This window comes from Oncorhynchus tshawytscha, linkage group LG02 (assembly GCF_018296145.1).
Source record: "Oncorhynchus tshawytscha isolate Ot180627B linkage group LG02, Otsh_v2.0, whole genome shotgun sequence".
Classification (NCBI taxonomy): domain Eukaryota; kingdom Metazoa; phylum Chordata; class Actinopteri; order Salmoniformes; family Salmonidae; genus Oncorhynchus; species Oncorhynchus tshawytscha.
This window is the reverse complement of record NC_056430.1, coordinates 2,044,015-2,061,816: the sequence shown is the minus strand read 5'-3', so window position 1 is coordinate 2,061,816 and position 17,802 is coordinate 2,044,015. Positions and strand designations below refer to the sequence as shown.

Below are 17,802 nucleotides of genomic sequence, written 5' to 3'. Positions count from 1 at the left end.
TACATTTAAATGGTATTAATATTCATTTGCATATATTCGCTCTAATTCCCACGGAAAAATGTCCACCTCTGAATATTCCCCAAAATGTGCCAACATACAACCCATCGCTGCAGCGTTCTAAATAACGTGTGGAAGAACTGACTCACCACTTAAAAGGCTTCACATTTTAAAGGCAAACAAAAGCACTGAGGTAAAATGGATTCAAAGTAGAAGATTTATTTTAAAACTGCAGTTAAAATCATAAATAAATACCAAAACATTGACAGCTAAAACACTTAAAAGCTGATTTAAAATAAATACATTCTACCTCACAAACATTTAGGCACAACTATTTAAAATGTCAGGGGAGCTAATTATTAGTCAAAAACATAGACCATGAAGAGATGGCAGTTATTGATTCTTTTACAAAACAAAATACACATTACATACATTATGGTGCAGAATTCCACTTTATTTCAAATCAGTACTGACATTGGTAATAAAAATAGGATATATTTTTAAATGCCGCAATGTGTTGTAAACATGGTCATTCGTAATAGTCATTATATAGATCAGTATATGATTCCTTACCACATTGTGGTTAATGGTCATTATTACACATCAGTATATGATTCCTTATCACATTGTGGTTAGAATAACATAACATCATTATGCTAATATCCAAACTACACTAAACAAAAATATAAATGCAACATGTAAAGTCTTGGTCCCATGTTTCATGAGCTGAAATAAAAGATCCCATCAATGTTCCATACACACAGAAAGCTTATTTCGCTCAAATATTGCTTACATTCCTGTTAGTGAGCATTTCCCCTTGGCCAAGATAATTCAGCCACCTGACAGGTGTGGCATATCAAGAATCTGATTAAACAGCATGATCATTACACAGGTGCACCTTGTGCTGGGGACAATAAAAGGATGTGCAATTTTGTCATTTAGATCAATGGCAATTTTATACCTTGACGAGATCCTGACGCCCATAGTCATGTTATTAATCCGCCCCCTTCCCCTCACGGTTCAGCATGATGATGCACGGCCCCATGTCTCAAGGATCTGTACACATTTCCTGAAAATGGCCCAGTTCTTCCATGGCCTGCATACTCACTCAGGATTTTTGGGATGCTCTGATCCCACGTGTACGACGGCGAGTTCCAGTTCAATTCCTACCCAGCAACTTCGCACAGCCATTGAAGAGAAGTGGGGAAACATTCCACAGGCCACAATCAACAGCCTGATCAAATCTATGCAAAGGAGATGTGCTTGAGGCAAATGGTGGTTACACCAGATACTGACTGGTTTTCTGATCCACGCCACAACAGATCTGTATCCCCAGTCATGTGAAATCCATAGATTAGGGCAGAATGAATTTATTACACTGATTTCCCTATGAATTGTAAACTCAGTAAAATCTTTGAAATTGTTTCACGTTGCGTTTATATTTTTGTTCAATGTCCACTATAGAAGGACTTCCAGAAAGTGTCAATCATGAAAATTGATGCAATACAAATGAAACTTTACAGCAGAATGTTTTTGTCAATATGACTGATTAATAAACACGATGATGAATCTGAAGCTAAATGTGGTTTCGGGTCTTTAGAGAGAAGTTCCTGGCTTAGTTGGTAGAGCATGGCGCTTATAAGGTCATGAACACGGGTTGACTTCCCACTGGGCCCATCCATACTAAAATGTAGAAAGGCAGTACTGTACTGAACACGAATTAGGATAAAGTCATCTGATAAATGGTATATATTATAACTATTAGGTCCTCAGAAGGTCTTCAGGACTTTAGAGAGTCGGTCTTCGAGAACGACTAAAGAGTAGGATTAAAGACTAACGTAAAGACTTCTATGGAATGTTAGAAAAAACACTTCCGCAAAGACACAGACACAGATTCCTTCCTGGACTGAACATGCAGTTCAGAGGTTTGGGGTTGGAGGTCATTAGAGGTTTGAGGTTACGCATTCTTGTTGGTCCATGCTCAGGGTCAGTGTGTCCTGGTTGGCTGAGGGGTTAGTGTTTGCGTCTCTGAGAGACCAGGTACTCCTCGATGTAGTTGAAGAGCAGGTCCAGCTCTCCCATTGCCTTATAAAGGCCCTTATCCTGCATCTAGACACACAGGAAGCACACACTCAGGTTAGAGGAACCACACCTTGTGGGGATACAGAATTCAGTCCCATTTAAAATCCTATTTTCCCTAACCCCTAACCCATACTCTTACCCTAATCCTAACTTTAACCCAAAAACCTAGCCTTAATACTAAACCTAATCCTAGTTCTTAACCCTATAACTAACCCTAGCTCCTAACCAACACTAAACCTAATCCTAGTTCCTAACCCTAAAACTAACCCTAGCACCTAACAAACACTGAACCTAATCCTAGTTCCTAACCCTATAACTAACCCTAGCTCCTAACCAACACTAAACCTAATTCTAACCTTAACACGAATTCTAGTCTTAACCCTAAACCCCTTAGAATAAGCTTTTGACCTTGTGGGGACCAACAGCATGTCCCCAGTTGGTCAAGTTTCTGATCTTTTACAATTCTTTTGGGGACTTCTGGTTCAGTATAGTTAAACACACACACACACACACACACACACACACACACACACACACACACACACACACACACACACACACACACACACACACACACACACACACACACACACACACACACACACACACACACACACAAGTAGACAATAAAGATAATTAAAATACCTGACAGGAAACACATTTAACATTCAGTTGATGCTTTCTATTTCCTGTCCAGTCATATGGTCTATCACATTAGATGTTCTGTCTATTTCCTGTCCAGTAATATGGTCTATCACATTAGATGTTCTTTCTATTTCCTGTCCAGTCATATGGTCTATCACATTAGATGTTCTTTCTATTTCCTGTCCAGTCATATGGTCTATCACATTAGATGTTCTGTCTATTTCCTGTCCAGTCATATGGTCTATCACATTAGATGTTCTTTCATTTTTTTCTTGAAGGTGGATTTACTTTTTGCCTGAGAGATATGGATTGGTAAAGAGTTCCAATCAGCTATGGCTCTGTATAAAACTGTGTATTTAAGGTTATTTGTCCTTGGCTTGGGTTGTCTTAGCTGCCCTGAATTTGCCTGTCTGGTTTGGTGGTTATGCGTGTTGCTAGTATGTACTGGAATGAAAATACTGTTTTTTTTATATATATAAAACATTCCTAAATAAAATCAGAAGACTGGATAATAATTTGATTTCAACGTGAAGACACGAGAGATTCTGATGCATTTGGATAATATTAATACGGTTAGAACAATGGAGAGTTAATCTGGCTGCCCTGTTTAGAACAATGGAGAGTTAATCTGGCTGCCCTGTTTAGAACAATGGAGAGTTAATCTGGCTGCCCTGTTTAGAACAATGGAGAGTTAATCTGGCTGCCCTGTTTAGAACAATGGAGAGTTAATCTGGCTGCCCTGTTTAGAACAATGGAGAGTTAATCTGGCTGCCCTGTTTAGAACAATGGAGAGTTAATCTGGCTGCCCTGTTTAGAACAATGGAGAGTTAATCTGGCTGCCCTGTTTAGAACAATGGAGAGTTAATCTGGCTGCCCTGTTTAGAACAATGGAGAGTTAATCTGGCTGCCCTGTTTTGAGCCATTTGAAGATTTTTTTATATCTTTCTTTGCTGCAGATGACCATATAACTGGACAGTACTCTAAGTGTGATAGGACCAGGGATTGACCATATAACTGGACAGTACTCTAAGTGTTACAGGACCAGGGATTGACTATATAACTGGACAGTACTCTAAGTGTTACAGGACCAGGGATTGACTATATAACTGGACAGTACTCTAAGTGTGATAGGACCAGGGATTGAATCACCTGATTCAGTGTGCCATATTTTACATACTCTGAAAAAAAATTTGGAACAGCTAATCCCTTACCCATCATAATAACAATATTATCAATGTGTTCTGACCATGATAACATGATGCTTTGTAGTTTCGTTTTGTCCACTTGCTCTACATGCGTTCTATTCATCGACAAATTCAATGAGGGATCATCAGCAAGCATCTATCTTGAACCAAATACAATACATTTCATTTTAGAAATGTTCAACACCAATTTGTTCATAACAACCGACTCAGACACCATTTGTAGTTCACTGCTCAGTACATCTGTTTGCTCATTAGATTCTGATGCTGCGCTATACATTGTAGAGTCATCAGCATACATGACCACTCTTGCTTTGTTCATTACTGAAGGTTAATCATTAGTAAAGAGAAGAGAAGAGAAGTGGGCCTAGGCAACTTCCTTGAGGAACACCTCAGTGTATATCTTTACTGTTTGAAAAGCTACCATTAAAAAACACTTTTGGATTGATAGCTTTCCATCCAGGATAGAGCTGCAGCCTTAAAACCATAACATTTGAGTTGACCTAGTAACAAACAGTTCAGGATCAATTACATCAAAATCAGCACTGAAATCTAGCAACACTGCACCAACTAACTTCCTGTCGTCCATACTCTTAACACCGGCAGCAAGCTTATAGGATGACTATTAGGACCAGTGAATGCAGTGTTTTATCCTTAAGAAGTGGAATAACCTTTGACTCTTTCCAGACTTCTGGGCACACTCCATACATCAAGCTCTTATGAAAAACATGAGAGATTGGGGCTGATATTTGGTTAGCTGTAACTCTAAGCAATTTGGTGTATAGATTATCTATACCAGGTGACTTGTTATCTGAATGAGACAACAGCATCCTTTCTGCCTCTTCCCTTTCTACTTGATGAAATTTGAACCGGCATTGCCTCTCCTTCATGATGCAATCTTTTATAAGGGTATATGACATGGAGCCATCAGTTGGAATCATAGCATTTCTCAACTTGTCTACTTTGCCTGTAAAAATATTACTTAAAGTCGTTTGCGATGTCATGTGGTTTAGTCATAAATATACCCTCTGACATGTTCTGGTCATCATAATCATGTTTAAGGATTATGTAAGACCTACTACATAATTAAGTTATTCATAAAGGTCATAAAATGTGTATTTTTTTAAAATGCTAGTGCAGAATATTTATTATAAAACATTGTTCTAAAGCTGTATCAGTGGCACGAGGTTACAGTGATCACAACTTGGTTGCACTCACTAGGAACCCTAAAATACCAGAGGCTGGCCCTAAGGTAATCTACCACAGGTCCTATAGAGGGTTCAATCAGGACTCACTCACTAGGAACACTACAATACCAAAGGCCCTAAGGTAATCTACCACAGGTCCTATAGAGGGTTCAATCAGGACTCACTCACTAGGAACACTAAAATACCAAAGGCCCTAAGGTAATCTACCACAGGTCCTACAGAGGGTTCAATCAGGACTCACTCACTAGGAACACTAAAATACCAAAGGCCCTAAGGTAATCTACCCAAGGTCCTATAGAGGGTTCAATCAGGACTCACTTGTGGATGTGATTAAGAAAGTGAATGGTTAAAAGTGTGTAGTAAGGATGATCCTGAAATGTCACTAAGTTTGTTCATGAAATGATTTATGAGTATAGCTGATAAGCCCCTTTAAGAAATGATTTATGAGTATAGCTGATAAGCACCTTTAAGAAATGATTGATGAGTATAGCTGATAAACACGCCCCTTTAAGAAAATGCACTGTGAGGTCAAACGGTGCACCGTGGACTGATGACGAGCTGAGAAATGTAATTATTCAACTTTATGATGTCAAAAAAGTAACAGCTAAATCTTGGTTCTCTGATAAGCAAAGTTATTGTAAATTAAGAACATGTCTGCCTCTTTTGTTGAATCAGAGAGTATATTTATTACAAAACCACATGACATCGCAAACTACTTTAATGAATATTTTATGTACACACACAGATACACACACGCATGTGCACACACACACACACACACACACACACACACACACTCAGAGCCTGCTGGGGACTGACCTTTTTATATGAGGAGATTAAGTTGTTGATGTCAAACGGTTTCTTACAGGAGAAGTAGTTCCTCTGTGGAGAGAGAAAGAGGGGAAGGGGGAGGAAGAGATCAGATCTTGTGACAGCCACCCCACGCTGCAATATTGTTGGGAGGCTCCAGGCTGCTACAGTAGTACACTGGAAACAGACAGACAGACAGACAGACAGACAGACAGACAGACAGACAGACAGACAGACAGACAGACAGACAGACAGACAGACAGACAGACAGACAGACAGACAGACAGACAGACAGACAGACAGACAGACAGACAGACAGACAGACAGACAGACAGACAGACAGTCTCTCTCTCTAGTGTAAGAAGGTTGTTCGATGCTGTGTAAATTAGGAAGTAACCGTGTCAGAGTTGCGTGTTTAGGGTTAGACCGCCAGCTGGTCCCTAACTCTGACGTTTCCAGCGAGGGGGATACATATACAACTATGTCACAGAACATGTCGAAGCATTAATGATATGACACACATCCATGGAATAAATAAAATATGAGCAGCTTACATAGGACCAGACTATATAGGACCAGATTACATAGGACCAGACTATATAGGACTATATAGGACCAGACTACTTTAACAGGATATCAGACCAGGCTACATACACATTGGACGATCTTCTTCTTCAGCTCGTGGAAGATGTTTCCGATGGAGTCGATGGGAGATTTAAAGTTGTATGTTCCATTGTTGTTGTTCATGGCGGTGGGCAACACCGTGTGGAGATAGAACATCAGGATGCTGTCCATAGTATGACACCCCACCGGGCTCTGATGAGGAAACAAGGTCATCAACATCACAACTTTGCTATGTATTTCTGGAGAGAGGAGCAAACACACTGAAGATGAGTTAACTATAACTAACCCTAACTAACCTTAACCCTAACTGAAGATGAGGACATTATAACTAACCTTAACTAATCTTAACCCTAATTGAAGATGAGGACATTATAACTATAACTAACCCTAACTAACCTTAACCCTAACCGAAGATGAGGACATTATAACTAACCTTAACTAATCTTAACCCTAATTGAAGATGAGGACATTATAACTATAACTAACCCTAACTAATCTTAACCCTAATTGAAGATGAGGACATTATAACTAACCCTAAAATTAGGAAATTATCCAGAAACTCTTGGGGGATAATGGTTTATTTTTTAAATAAATGTTGTTAATCTTCAACACACTTATGTATCAGAGGAGACAGTATGAACTCACCTTGATGTGGTCTAGAATCCCCTCGTCTAGCAGAGGAGACAGTATGAACTCACCTTGATGTGGTCTAGAATCCCCTCGTCTAGCAGAGGAGACAGTATGAACTCACCTTGATGTGGTCTAGAATCCCCTTGTCGAGAAGAGGAGACAGTATGAACTCACCTTGATGTGGTCTAGAATCCCCTTGTCGAGAAGAGGAGACAGTATGAACTCACCTTGATGTGGTCTAGAATCCCCTTGTCGAGAAGAGGAGACAGTATGAACTCACCTCGATGTGGTCTAGAATCCCCTCGTCTAGAAGAGGAGACAGTATGAACTCACCTTGATGTGGTCTAGAATCCCCTTGTCGAGAAGAGGAGACAGTATGAACTCACCTTGATGTGGTCTAGAATCCCCTTGTCGAGAAGAGGAGACAGTATGAACTCACCTCGATGTGGTCTAGAATCCCCTCGTCTAGAAGAGGAGACAGTATGAACTCACCTCGATGTGGTCTAGAATCCCCTCGTCTAGCAGAGGAGACAATATGAACTCACCTTGATGTGGTCTAGAATCCCCTCGTCTAGCAGAGGAGACAGTATGAACTCACCTTGATGTGGTCTAGAATCCCCTCTCTATCAGAGGAGACAGTATGAACTCACCTTGATGTGGTCTAGAATCCCCTCGTCTAGCAGAGGAGACAATATGAACTCACCTTGATGTGGTCTAGAATCCCCTCGTCTAGCAGAGGAGACAGTATGAACTCACCTTGATGTGGTCTAGAATCCCCTTGTCGAGAAGAGGAGACAGTATGAACTCACCTTGATGTGGTCTAGAATCCCCTTGTCGAGAAGAGGAGACAGTATGAACTCACCTTGATGTGGTCTAGAATCCCCTTGTCGAGAAGAGGTGTTTCCAGCTCATCATTAGCCTCCTGCAGACAACAAACAGCCCAGTTTAGTGAAGTCTGTTTGTATCATATCCAGTCAAGCAGTGGTTGTAATTGATACAATGATATGCTTGGTTAGGGTTGTATATAAAGGCTAGATCAAGCAGTGGTTGTAATTGATACAATGATATGCTTGGTTAGGGTTGTATATAAAGGTTAGATCAAGCAGTGGTTGTAATTGATACAATGATATGCTTGGTTAGGGTTGTATATAAAGGTTAGATCAAGCATTGGTTGTAATTGATACAATGATATGCTTGGTTAGGGTTGTATATAAAGGTTAGATCAAGCATTGGTTGTAATTGATACAATGATATGCTTGGTTAGGGTTGTATATAAAGGTTAGATCAAGCATTGGTTGTAATTGATACAATGATATGCTTGGTTAGGGTTGTATATAAAGGTTAGATCAAGCATTGGTTGTAATTGATACAATGATATGCTTGGTTAGGGTTGTATATAAAGGTTAGATCAAGCATTGGTTGTAATTGATACAATGATATGCTTGGTTAGGGTTGTATATAAAGGTTAGATCAAGCAGTGGTTGTAATTGATACAATGATATGCTTGGTTAGGGTTGTATATAAAGGTTAGATCAAGCAGTGGTTGTAATTGATACAATGATATGCTTGGTTAGGGTTGTATATAAAGGTTAGATCAAGCAGTGGTTGTAATTGATACAATGATATGCTTGGTTAGGGTTATGTACAGAGCCTTCGGTAAGTATTGAACCCTTGACTTGTTCTAAAATTGATTAAACTGATTAAATCATTTTTTCCCCTCATCAATCTACACATAATACCCCATAATGACATCACAATACCCCATAATGACATCACAATACCCCATAATGACATCACAATACCCCATAATGACATCACAATACCCCATAATGACATCACAATACCCCATAATGACATCACAATACCCCATAATAACATCATAATACCCCATAATGACATCACAATACCCCATAATGACATCACAATACCCCATAATAACATCATAATACCCCATAATGACCTCACAATACCCCATAATGACATCACAATACCCCATAATGACATCACAATACCCCATAATGACATCACAATACCCCATAATGACATCACAATACCCCATAATGACAAAGCAAAAACAGGTTTGGAACCACCAAGACTCTTCCTAAAGCACTCAGGGGAGAAGGGCAATGGTCAGGGAGGTGACCAAGAATCCAATGGTCACTCTGACAGAGCTCCAGAGTTCCTCTGTGGAGATGGGAGAACCTTTCAGAAGGACAAGCATCTCTGCAGCACTCCACCAATCAGGCCTTTATGGTAGAGTGGCCAGACGGAAGCCACTCATCAGTAAAATGCACATAACAGTCTGCTTGGAGTTTGCCAAAAGGCACCTAAAGACTCTGACTATGAGAAACAAGATTCTCTGGTCTGATGAAACCAAGATTGAACTCTTTGGCCTGAAGTCCAAGCGTCACATCTGGAGGAAACCTGGCACCAACTCTACGGTGAAGCATGGTGGTGGCAGCATCATGCTATGAGGATGTTTTTCAGCAGCAGGGACTGGGAGACTAGTCAGGATCGAGGTAAGGATGAACAGAGCAAAGTACAGAGAGATCCTTGATGAAAACCGCTCCAAAGTGCTCAGGACCTCTGTGGCGAAGGTTCACCTTCCAACAGGACAACGACTCTAAGCACACAGCCAAAACAATGCAGGAGTGGCTTCAGGAATCTTTGAATGTACTTGAGTGGCCCAGCCAGAGCCCGGACTTGAACCCAATCAAACATCTCTGGAGAGACCTGAAAACAGCTGTGCTGCGACGCTCCCCATCCAACAGAGCTTGAGAGATCTGCAGAGAAGAATGGGAGAAACTCCCCGAATACAGGTGTTTCAACCTTGTTGTGTCATACCCAAGCCTGGTTAAATAAAGGTTAAATGAAATAAATATATATATTAATTTATTAGTTTAGAATAAGGCCATAACATAACAAAATGTGTAAAAAGTCAAGGGGTCTGAATACTTTCCAAAATCACTGTGTAGAGTACTTACATAGTAGTATATTAATTTAAATATATATATAGTACTTAGATAGTAGTATATAAATGTTTATATATTTGAGTACTTACATAGTAGTATATTAATATTAATGTATATATATAGAGTAATTACATAGTAGTATATTAATTTTAATTTAAAGAGAGAGTACTTTCATAGTAGTATGTTAATATAAAAGTATATACATATTAGAGTACTTACAGAGTAGTATATTAATATAAATGTATATATATATATATAGAGTACTTACGTAGTAATCTCTGATGGTGGAGAAGGCGGTGCGGAGCTCCTTCAGTCTGACGGGGAAGCCCTCTACGAAGGAGCAGCAGCGGTCGGAGCACGGTACACGTCTGCACTGGGCATGCTCACACTGCAGCGCTGCAGCCAGCAGCACGGACAGGAGGAGAGAGCAGGGAGACATCCTGGAGCCTACAGGTGCTGGAGATACTGATCCTCTGGACCTGACACTGTCTGGTGCTGGAGTCTACTGGTGCTGGAAATACTGGTGCTGGAGATACTGATCCTCTGGACCTGACACCTTCTAGTGCTGGAGTCTACTGGTGCTGGAGATACTGATCCTCTGGACCTGACACCGTCTGGTGCTGGAGTCTACTGGTGCTGGGGATACTGATCCTCTGGACCTGACACCGTCTAGTGCTGGAGTCTACTGGTGCTGGAGATATTGATCCTCTGGACCTGACACCGTCTGGTGCTGGAGTCTACTGGTGCTGGAGATACTGATCCTCTGGACCTGACATCGTCTGGTGCTGGAGTCTACTGGTGCTGGAGATACTGGTGCTGGAGATACTGATCCTCTGGACCTGACACCGTCTGGTGCTGGAGTCTACTGATTCTCCTTGTCCTGTAGATGTCCTGTTCAGCAGCAGACAGGAGAGCATGTGTACTGTCTGGCCTCAACCCTTCATCGTTTATACCCTGAGAAACTCTATCCTCACCTATTTCCTTTGTGATGTGATCTGGTGATTGGGGGGAAGGGGAGGGAGTTCCTGACAGAACTAGGGTTAACTCGGCAAACTTGATGTTCATGATGCAACATATTCAGTCATTTACATGTCTGTTGCGTTGGGGAAAGTTCTGACTGTGTAATTTACTTCCTCCTCATTACAATTCTCTACATCATATAGACCATAGACAGAAATAGAGAGAAATTCCTGGTACAGACATCTAAATAGATCTTTATAAATGCGTGATACATGAGAAATATGTATTTATATGTTTAATTTAATTTGTAGATTTATCCGTGTTTCACCCTATCATGAGATAATTCTGCTAGTCCAGTGTTTCCCTCAGTTATGTACTTACTGGTCACGTTCATGAATTGTGCATCAATTAATTCAAACAGTTTCTTTTGACCCCATACAACAGTGGTTCCTAACTCCAGTCCTCCAGTACCCCCAACAGTGGTTCCTAACTCCAGTCCTCCAGTACCCCCAACAGTGGTTCCTAACTCCAGATTAACTGCTGTAAAGTCAGATTAGATTACCTGCTGTTAAATTGGATTAGATTATCTGGTGTAAAATTGGATTAGATTACCTGCTGTAAAATTGGATTAGATTACCTGCTGTAAAATTGGATTAGATTACCTGCTGTAAAATTGGATTAGATTACCTGCTGTAAAATTGGATTATATTACCTGCTGTAAAATTGGATTAGATTACCTGCTGTAAAGTTGGATTAGATTACCTGCTGTTAAATTGGATTAGATTACCTGCTGTAAAGTTGGATTAGATTACCTGCTGTAAAATTGGATTAGATTACCTGCTGTAAAATTGGATTAGATTACCTGCTGTAAAGTTGGATTAGATTACCTGCTGTAAAATTGGATTAGATTACCTGCTGTAAAATTGGATTAGATTACCTGCTGTAAAATTGGATTAGATTACCTGCTGTAAAGTTGGATTAGATTACCTGCTGTAAAATTGGATTAGATTACCTGCTGTAAAGTTGGATTAGATTACCTGCTGTAAAATTGGATTAGATTACCTGCTGTAAAATTGGATTAGATTACCTGCTGTAAAGTTGGATTAGATTACCTGCTGTAAAATTGGATTAGATTACCTGCTGTAAAGTTGGATTAGATTACCTGCTGTAAAATTGGATTAGATTACCTGCTGTAAAATTGGATTAGATTACCTGCTGTAAAGTTGGATTAGATTACCTGCTGTTAAATTGGATTAGATTACCTGCTGTAAAGTTGGATTAGATTACCTGCTGTAAAATTGGATTAGATTACCTGCTGTAAAGTTGGATTAGATTACCTGCTGTAAAGTTGGATTAGATTACCTGCTGTAAAATTGGATTAGATTACCTGCTGTAAAATTGGATTAGATTACCTGCTGTAAAGTTGGATTAGATTACCTGCTGTAAAATTGGATTAGATTACCTGCTGTAAAGTTGGATTAGATTACCTGCTGTAAAGTTGGATTAGGACACTGGGTGAATTACCACATCCACAGAAAATACATGATACAACCTAAACTCATTTCAGGTGCATGTTTTGTTTTTGTCCAAGCACTGCAGCGCTGATTCAAATAATCAAAGCTTGATGATGAGTTGATCATTTGAATCAGCTGTGTAATGCTGTGTAATGCTAGGGTAATAATGAAAATGTGCACCCCTAGGACCGAATTCGGGAAACACTGCTTTATTTGAAAAAGGGCGAATGAAATGACACCTGTCCCAAGATTGGGTTTTAGGGGGAGACGTTGACAAACATGACTCACTTGTCCACATTTGCGTTTACTCCCCGTTGATTTGTGACTGGTTTTAGGTGAACGGGGGGGATATGAGTATGTATGATGGTAAATTATGAGCTGGGTGGTTATCTGGTTACTCGCTGGAGCTTGTGAGAGGGAGTGTGTGTGTGTGTGAGAGAGAGAGAGAGAGAGAGAGAGAGAGAGAGAGAGAGATCATGTGCTAGTAAATCACATTTGGGAGCTTCTCTTTCTAAAAAAATAAATATTTTGTGATTAAAAATAAGTTTATTTTTAAGTTTTAAAGAACACCCTACTCATCTTAAATACACTGGATGTCACTGAAAGAGGGAGAGATAAAAAAAGAAAGAGAGGTAAAAAAAAGAGAGAGATAAAAAAAGAGAGAGATGAGTGAAAGAGAAAAGAGATGAGAAAGAAAGGGTGTTTCACAGCTGACTTTCCTCTCATGCTGTGACTCTTCTGTTTGTGTGCTCTGTGGTTCTCTACGTCTCTTCTCTCCACCTCTTCTCTATCTCTCTATCTCTCTTCTCTCCATCTCGTCTCTCTATCTTCAAGAGCGGATCGTGTTCTGATTGTGTTCAATATAAAGCATTTCTGATCAACGAGCCAATTACAAAAGCACACACACACACAGTGTGAGATAAGGAGTTGAAAGATAAATGCTGAGTAAGCCTGTTTCTGTGGTGTCGGTGGTGTCTGTAGTGTCTGAAGAGTCTGAATTGTCTGTAGGGTCTGAAGGGTCTGTAGTGGCTGTAGATAAATGCTGAGTAAGCCTGTGTCTGTAGTGTCTGTAGTGTATGTGGTGTCTGTAGTGTCTGTAGTGTCTATAGTATTTGTGGTGTTGGTGGTGTAGTGGCTGTAGATAAATGCTGAGTAAGCCTGTGTCTGTAGTGTATGTGGTGTCTGTAGGGTCTGTAGTGTCTGTAGTGTCTATAGTGTTTGTGGTGTTGGTAGTGTAGTGGCTGTGTTGTCTGAAGTGTTGGTAGTGTAGTGTCTGTAGTGGCTGTAGATATGCTGAGTAAGCCTGTGTCTGTCGTGTATTTTTTATTTTTTTTTCACCTTTATTTAACCAGGTAGACTAGTTGAGAACAAGTTCTCATTTGCAACTGCGACCTGGCCAAGATAAAGCATAGCAGTGTGAACAGACAAGAACAAAGAGTTACACATGGAGTAAACAATTAACAAGTCAATAACACAGTAGAAAAAAAAGAGAGTCTATATACATTGTGTGCAAAAGGCATGAGGAGGTAGGCAAATAATTACAATTTTGCAGATTAACACTGGAGTGATAAATGATCAGATGGTCATGTACAGGTAGAGATATTGGTGTGCAAAAGAGCAGAAAAGTAAATAAATATAAACAGTTTGGGGATGAGGTAGGTAAAATTGGGTGGGCTATTTACCGATAGACTATGTACAGCTGCAGCGATCGGTTAGCTGCTCAGATAGCAGATGTTTGTATGTGGTGTCTGTAGGGCCTGTAGTATCTGTAAGGGTCTATTTTTGTAAATAACAGCTGGCACACGATTATCTATGGAAGTCTCGAGCTGTTGCTCACCTGAGGTAGAGTATCTCATGATAAGCTGTAGACAACACTATCTACCTAGAGAGTTTTCATCTGTATTTCTCGAGCTGTTTACATTCCACAGTCAGAGGCTGGCACTAAGACAGCATTGAATGAGCTGTATTCCGGTATAAGCAAACAATAAAATGCCAGAGGCAGGCGCTCCTAGTTCCCAGGGACTTGAACACAGGGAAACTTAAATCCCTTTTACCACATTTCTATCAACATGTTAAATGTGCAACCAGAGGGGGAAAAACTATGGACCACCTATACTCCACACACAGAGATGCATACAGAGCTCTCCCCCGCCCTCCCACAAAAGTAATAAAAGATGGCGTAGCAGTCAGACGTCTTTTGTCTTCGTCTTGTCATGTCCCGTGCATATAGCTTTATATATCATTTTTCTTCGCATATATATTTTTTAAATTCTTCTTAACCCCAACTTCAACATACTCTCTTGCAACCTGCCTCACCCAATGTGCTTTTCTCTTTACCTCAGAACCGGAACTACCAACAGAAGCTAGCTAGCCAGCTAACTAACTACTAGCTAGTAGTCAGCTAACCTCTAGCCAGGACTACTCCTGCCAGTCTGTACAGTGTGTTTCAACCTAGAGCTTACCGGACTCATTTTTCTCCATATCACCAGATTCCAACCGCAAGCTCTGAACCTTTTCACCTGGATCTCTGAAATGTCCATCCCTAACTGTAACATTTTCGACAAAGATAGAACTGCCAAAGGGGGCGGAGTTGCAATCTATTGCAGAGATAGCCTGCAGAGTTCTGTCTTACTATCCAGGTCTGTGCCCAAACAATTTGAGCTTCTACTTCTAAATCAAATCAAATCAAATCAAATCAAATGTATTTATATAGCCCTTCGTACATCAGCTGATATCTCAAAGTGCTGTACAGAAACCCAGCCTAAAACCCCAAACAGCAAGCAATGCAGGTGTAGAAGCACGGTGGCTAGGAAAAACTCCCTAGAAAGGCCAAAACCTAGGAAGAAACCTAGAGAGGAACCAGGCTATGTGGGGTGGCCAGTCTTCTTCTGGCTGTGCCGGGTGGAGATTATAACAGAACATGGCCAAGATGTTCAAATGTTCATAAATGACCAGCATGGTCGAATAATAATAAGGCAGAACAGTTGAAACTGGAGCAGCAGCACAGTCAGGTGGAAGTTGAAACTGGAGCAGCAGCATGGCCAAGTGGACTGGGGACAGCAAGGAGTCATCATGTCAGGTAGTCCTGGGGCATGGTCCTAAGGCTCAGGTCAGTTGAAACTGGAACAGCAGCATGGCCAGGTGGACTGGGGACAGCAAGGAGTCATCATGTCAGGTAGTCCTGGGGCATGGTCCTAGGGCTCAGGTCCTCCGAGAGAGAGAAAGAAAGAGAGAAGGAGAGAATTAGAGAACGCACACTTAGATTCACACAGGACACCGAATAGGACAGGAGAAGTACTCCAGATATAACAAACTGACACCAGCCCCGACACATAAACTACTGCAGCATAAATACTGGAGGCTGAGACAGGAGGGGTCAGGAGACACTGTGGCCCCATCCGAGGACACCCCCGGACAGGGCCAAACAGGAAGGATATAACCCCACCCACTTTGCCAAAGCACAGCCCCCACACCACTAGAGGGATATCTTCAACCACCAACTTACCATCCTGAGACAAGGCTGAGTATAGCCCACAAAGATCTCTGCCACGGCACAACCCAAGGGGGGGCACCAACCCAGACAGGATGACCACATCAGTGAATCAACCCTCTCAGGTGACGCACCCCTTCCAGGGACCTATATCATGGTCACTGGGTCACAAACCTGACCTATATCATGAAGCCTGGTCACTGGGACACAAACCTGACCTTTATCATGAAGCCTAGTCACTGGGACACAAACCTGACCTATATCATGTAGCCTGGTCACTGGGACACATCCCTGACCTATATCATGGTCACTGGGTCACAAACCTGACCTATATCATAAAGCCTGTTTACTGGGACACAAAGCTATATTCTCTTCTATTCAAAATATTTATTCTTCTTCTTCTGTGTTCAGGATTTAAAATCTGTGCTTTACTTTTCTTCACTGGGTTGGAGTAGCTCAAAATGGAAAATAAAATATTACAGTATGTTGTTATGCTTTAGATTGAGATTGTGTGAGTCGGAGTCTCTCTCCTGTTTTCCTGAGCATTTAAAGACTAATTAAACTAACACACACACACACTCACTCTCTGTTCTCACACGTCATCAAATCACATCTGCTCTGAAACCTTGGGCTTTCGAAGTACAGTATGGAGTGAACACCTCCGGGAATGAGGAATGTGTTTTCGTACAAGGTGAGGTATGCTTTTGGTTGTTCAGACTATTCAGGTTTCAAATCTTCCTAACATGCAAAGTTTAGTCTGATGTTCTCTCTATATGCAGGATGTGTCTGGGTGTTTCATATCACACTGTGTGCACGTTTTTGTAATGTGCCGAAACTGTCTGGCCTCATTTCAGATCAAAGAGAGATGGTCAGAGGTGACTGGCTGACTCATTGAATGGCTGACTGACTGACTCATTGGCTGGCTTGCTGGCTGGCTGGTTGACTGACTGACTGACTGACTGGCTGATTGGCTGGCTGGTTGACTGGCTGGCTGGCTGGCTGGTTGACTGACTGGCTGGCTGACTGACTGGCTGACTGGCTGATTGGCTGGCTGGTTGACTGACTGGCTGGCTGACTGACTGACTGGCTGACTGACTGACTGGCTGACTGACTGACTGGCTGGCTGACTGGCTAGCTGACTGACTGACTGACTGGCTGGCTGGTTGACTGACTGACTGGCTGGCTGGCTGGCTGGTTGACTGACTGACTGACTGGCTGGCTGGCTGGCTGGCTGGCTGACTGGCTGGCTGACTGACTGACTGACTGACTGGCTGACTGGCTGGCTGGCTGGCTCAATGACAGGTAAATCATGGGATGTGAAGTTGTGTTACTATTGACATTGCTGCTTTTCAGATTAAGATTGATTCTGCTCATTTACCATGAATGTGATTTCCGAGGACGTGGTCCTGTCCAACAGTCTATATGTCCCTGTATGTTTCTGTCTTTCAGCAGGTGTTTCTGTCATTCAGCAGGTGTTTCTGTCTTTCAGCAGGTGTTTCTGTCATTCAGCAGGTGTTTCTGTCAATCAGCAGGTGTTTCTGTCATTCAGCAGGTGTTTCTGTCATTCAGCAGGTGTTTCTGTCATTCAGCAGGTGTTTCTGTCATTCAGCAGGTGTTTCTGTCTTTCAGCAGGTCAAATCAAATCAAACTTTATTTGTCACATGCGCC

At 41.3% G+C, this 17,802-nt stretch overlaps 1 protein-coding gene across 1 annotated transcript; it reads right to left on the bottom strand.

The window, feature by feature from the left end:
* Window positions 1-274: 274 nt before the first annotated feature.
* LOC112236527 (interleukin-10) lies at window positions 275-11,094 on the bottom strand. The gene is made up of 5 exons (XM_042329555.1): window positions 10,439-11,094; window positions 8,061-8,120; window positions 6,599-6,760; window positions 5,954-6,016; window positions 275-2,106 (listed from the first exon to the last, which is right to left on the bottom strand). The coding sequence occupies exons 1-5, from the start codon at window positions 10,607-10,609 to the stop codon at window positions 2,011-2,013; spliced, it is 552 nt and encodes a 183-aa protein (XP_042185489.1). The 5' UTR covers window positions 10,610-11,094; the 3' UTR covers window positions 275-2,010.
* Between the last annotated feature and the right edge of the window lie 6,708 nt (window positions 11,095-17,802).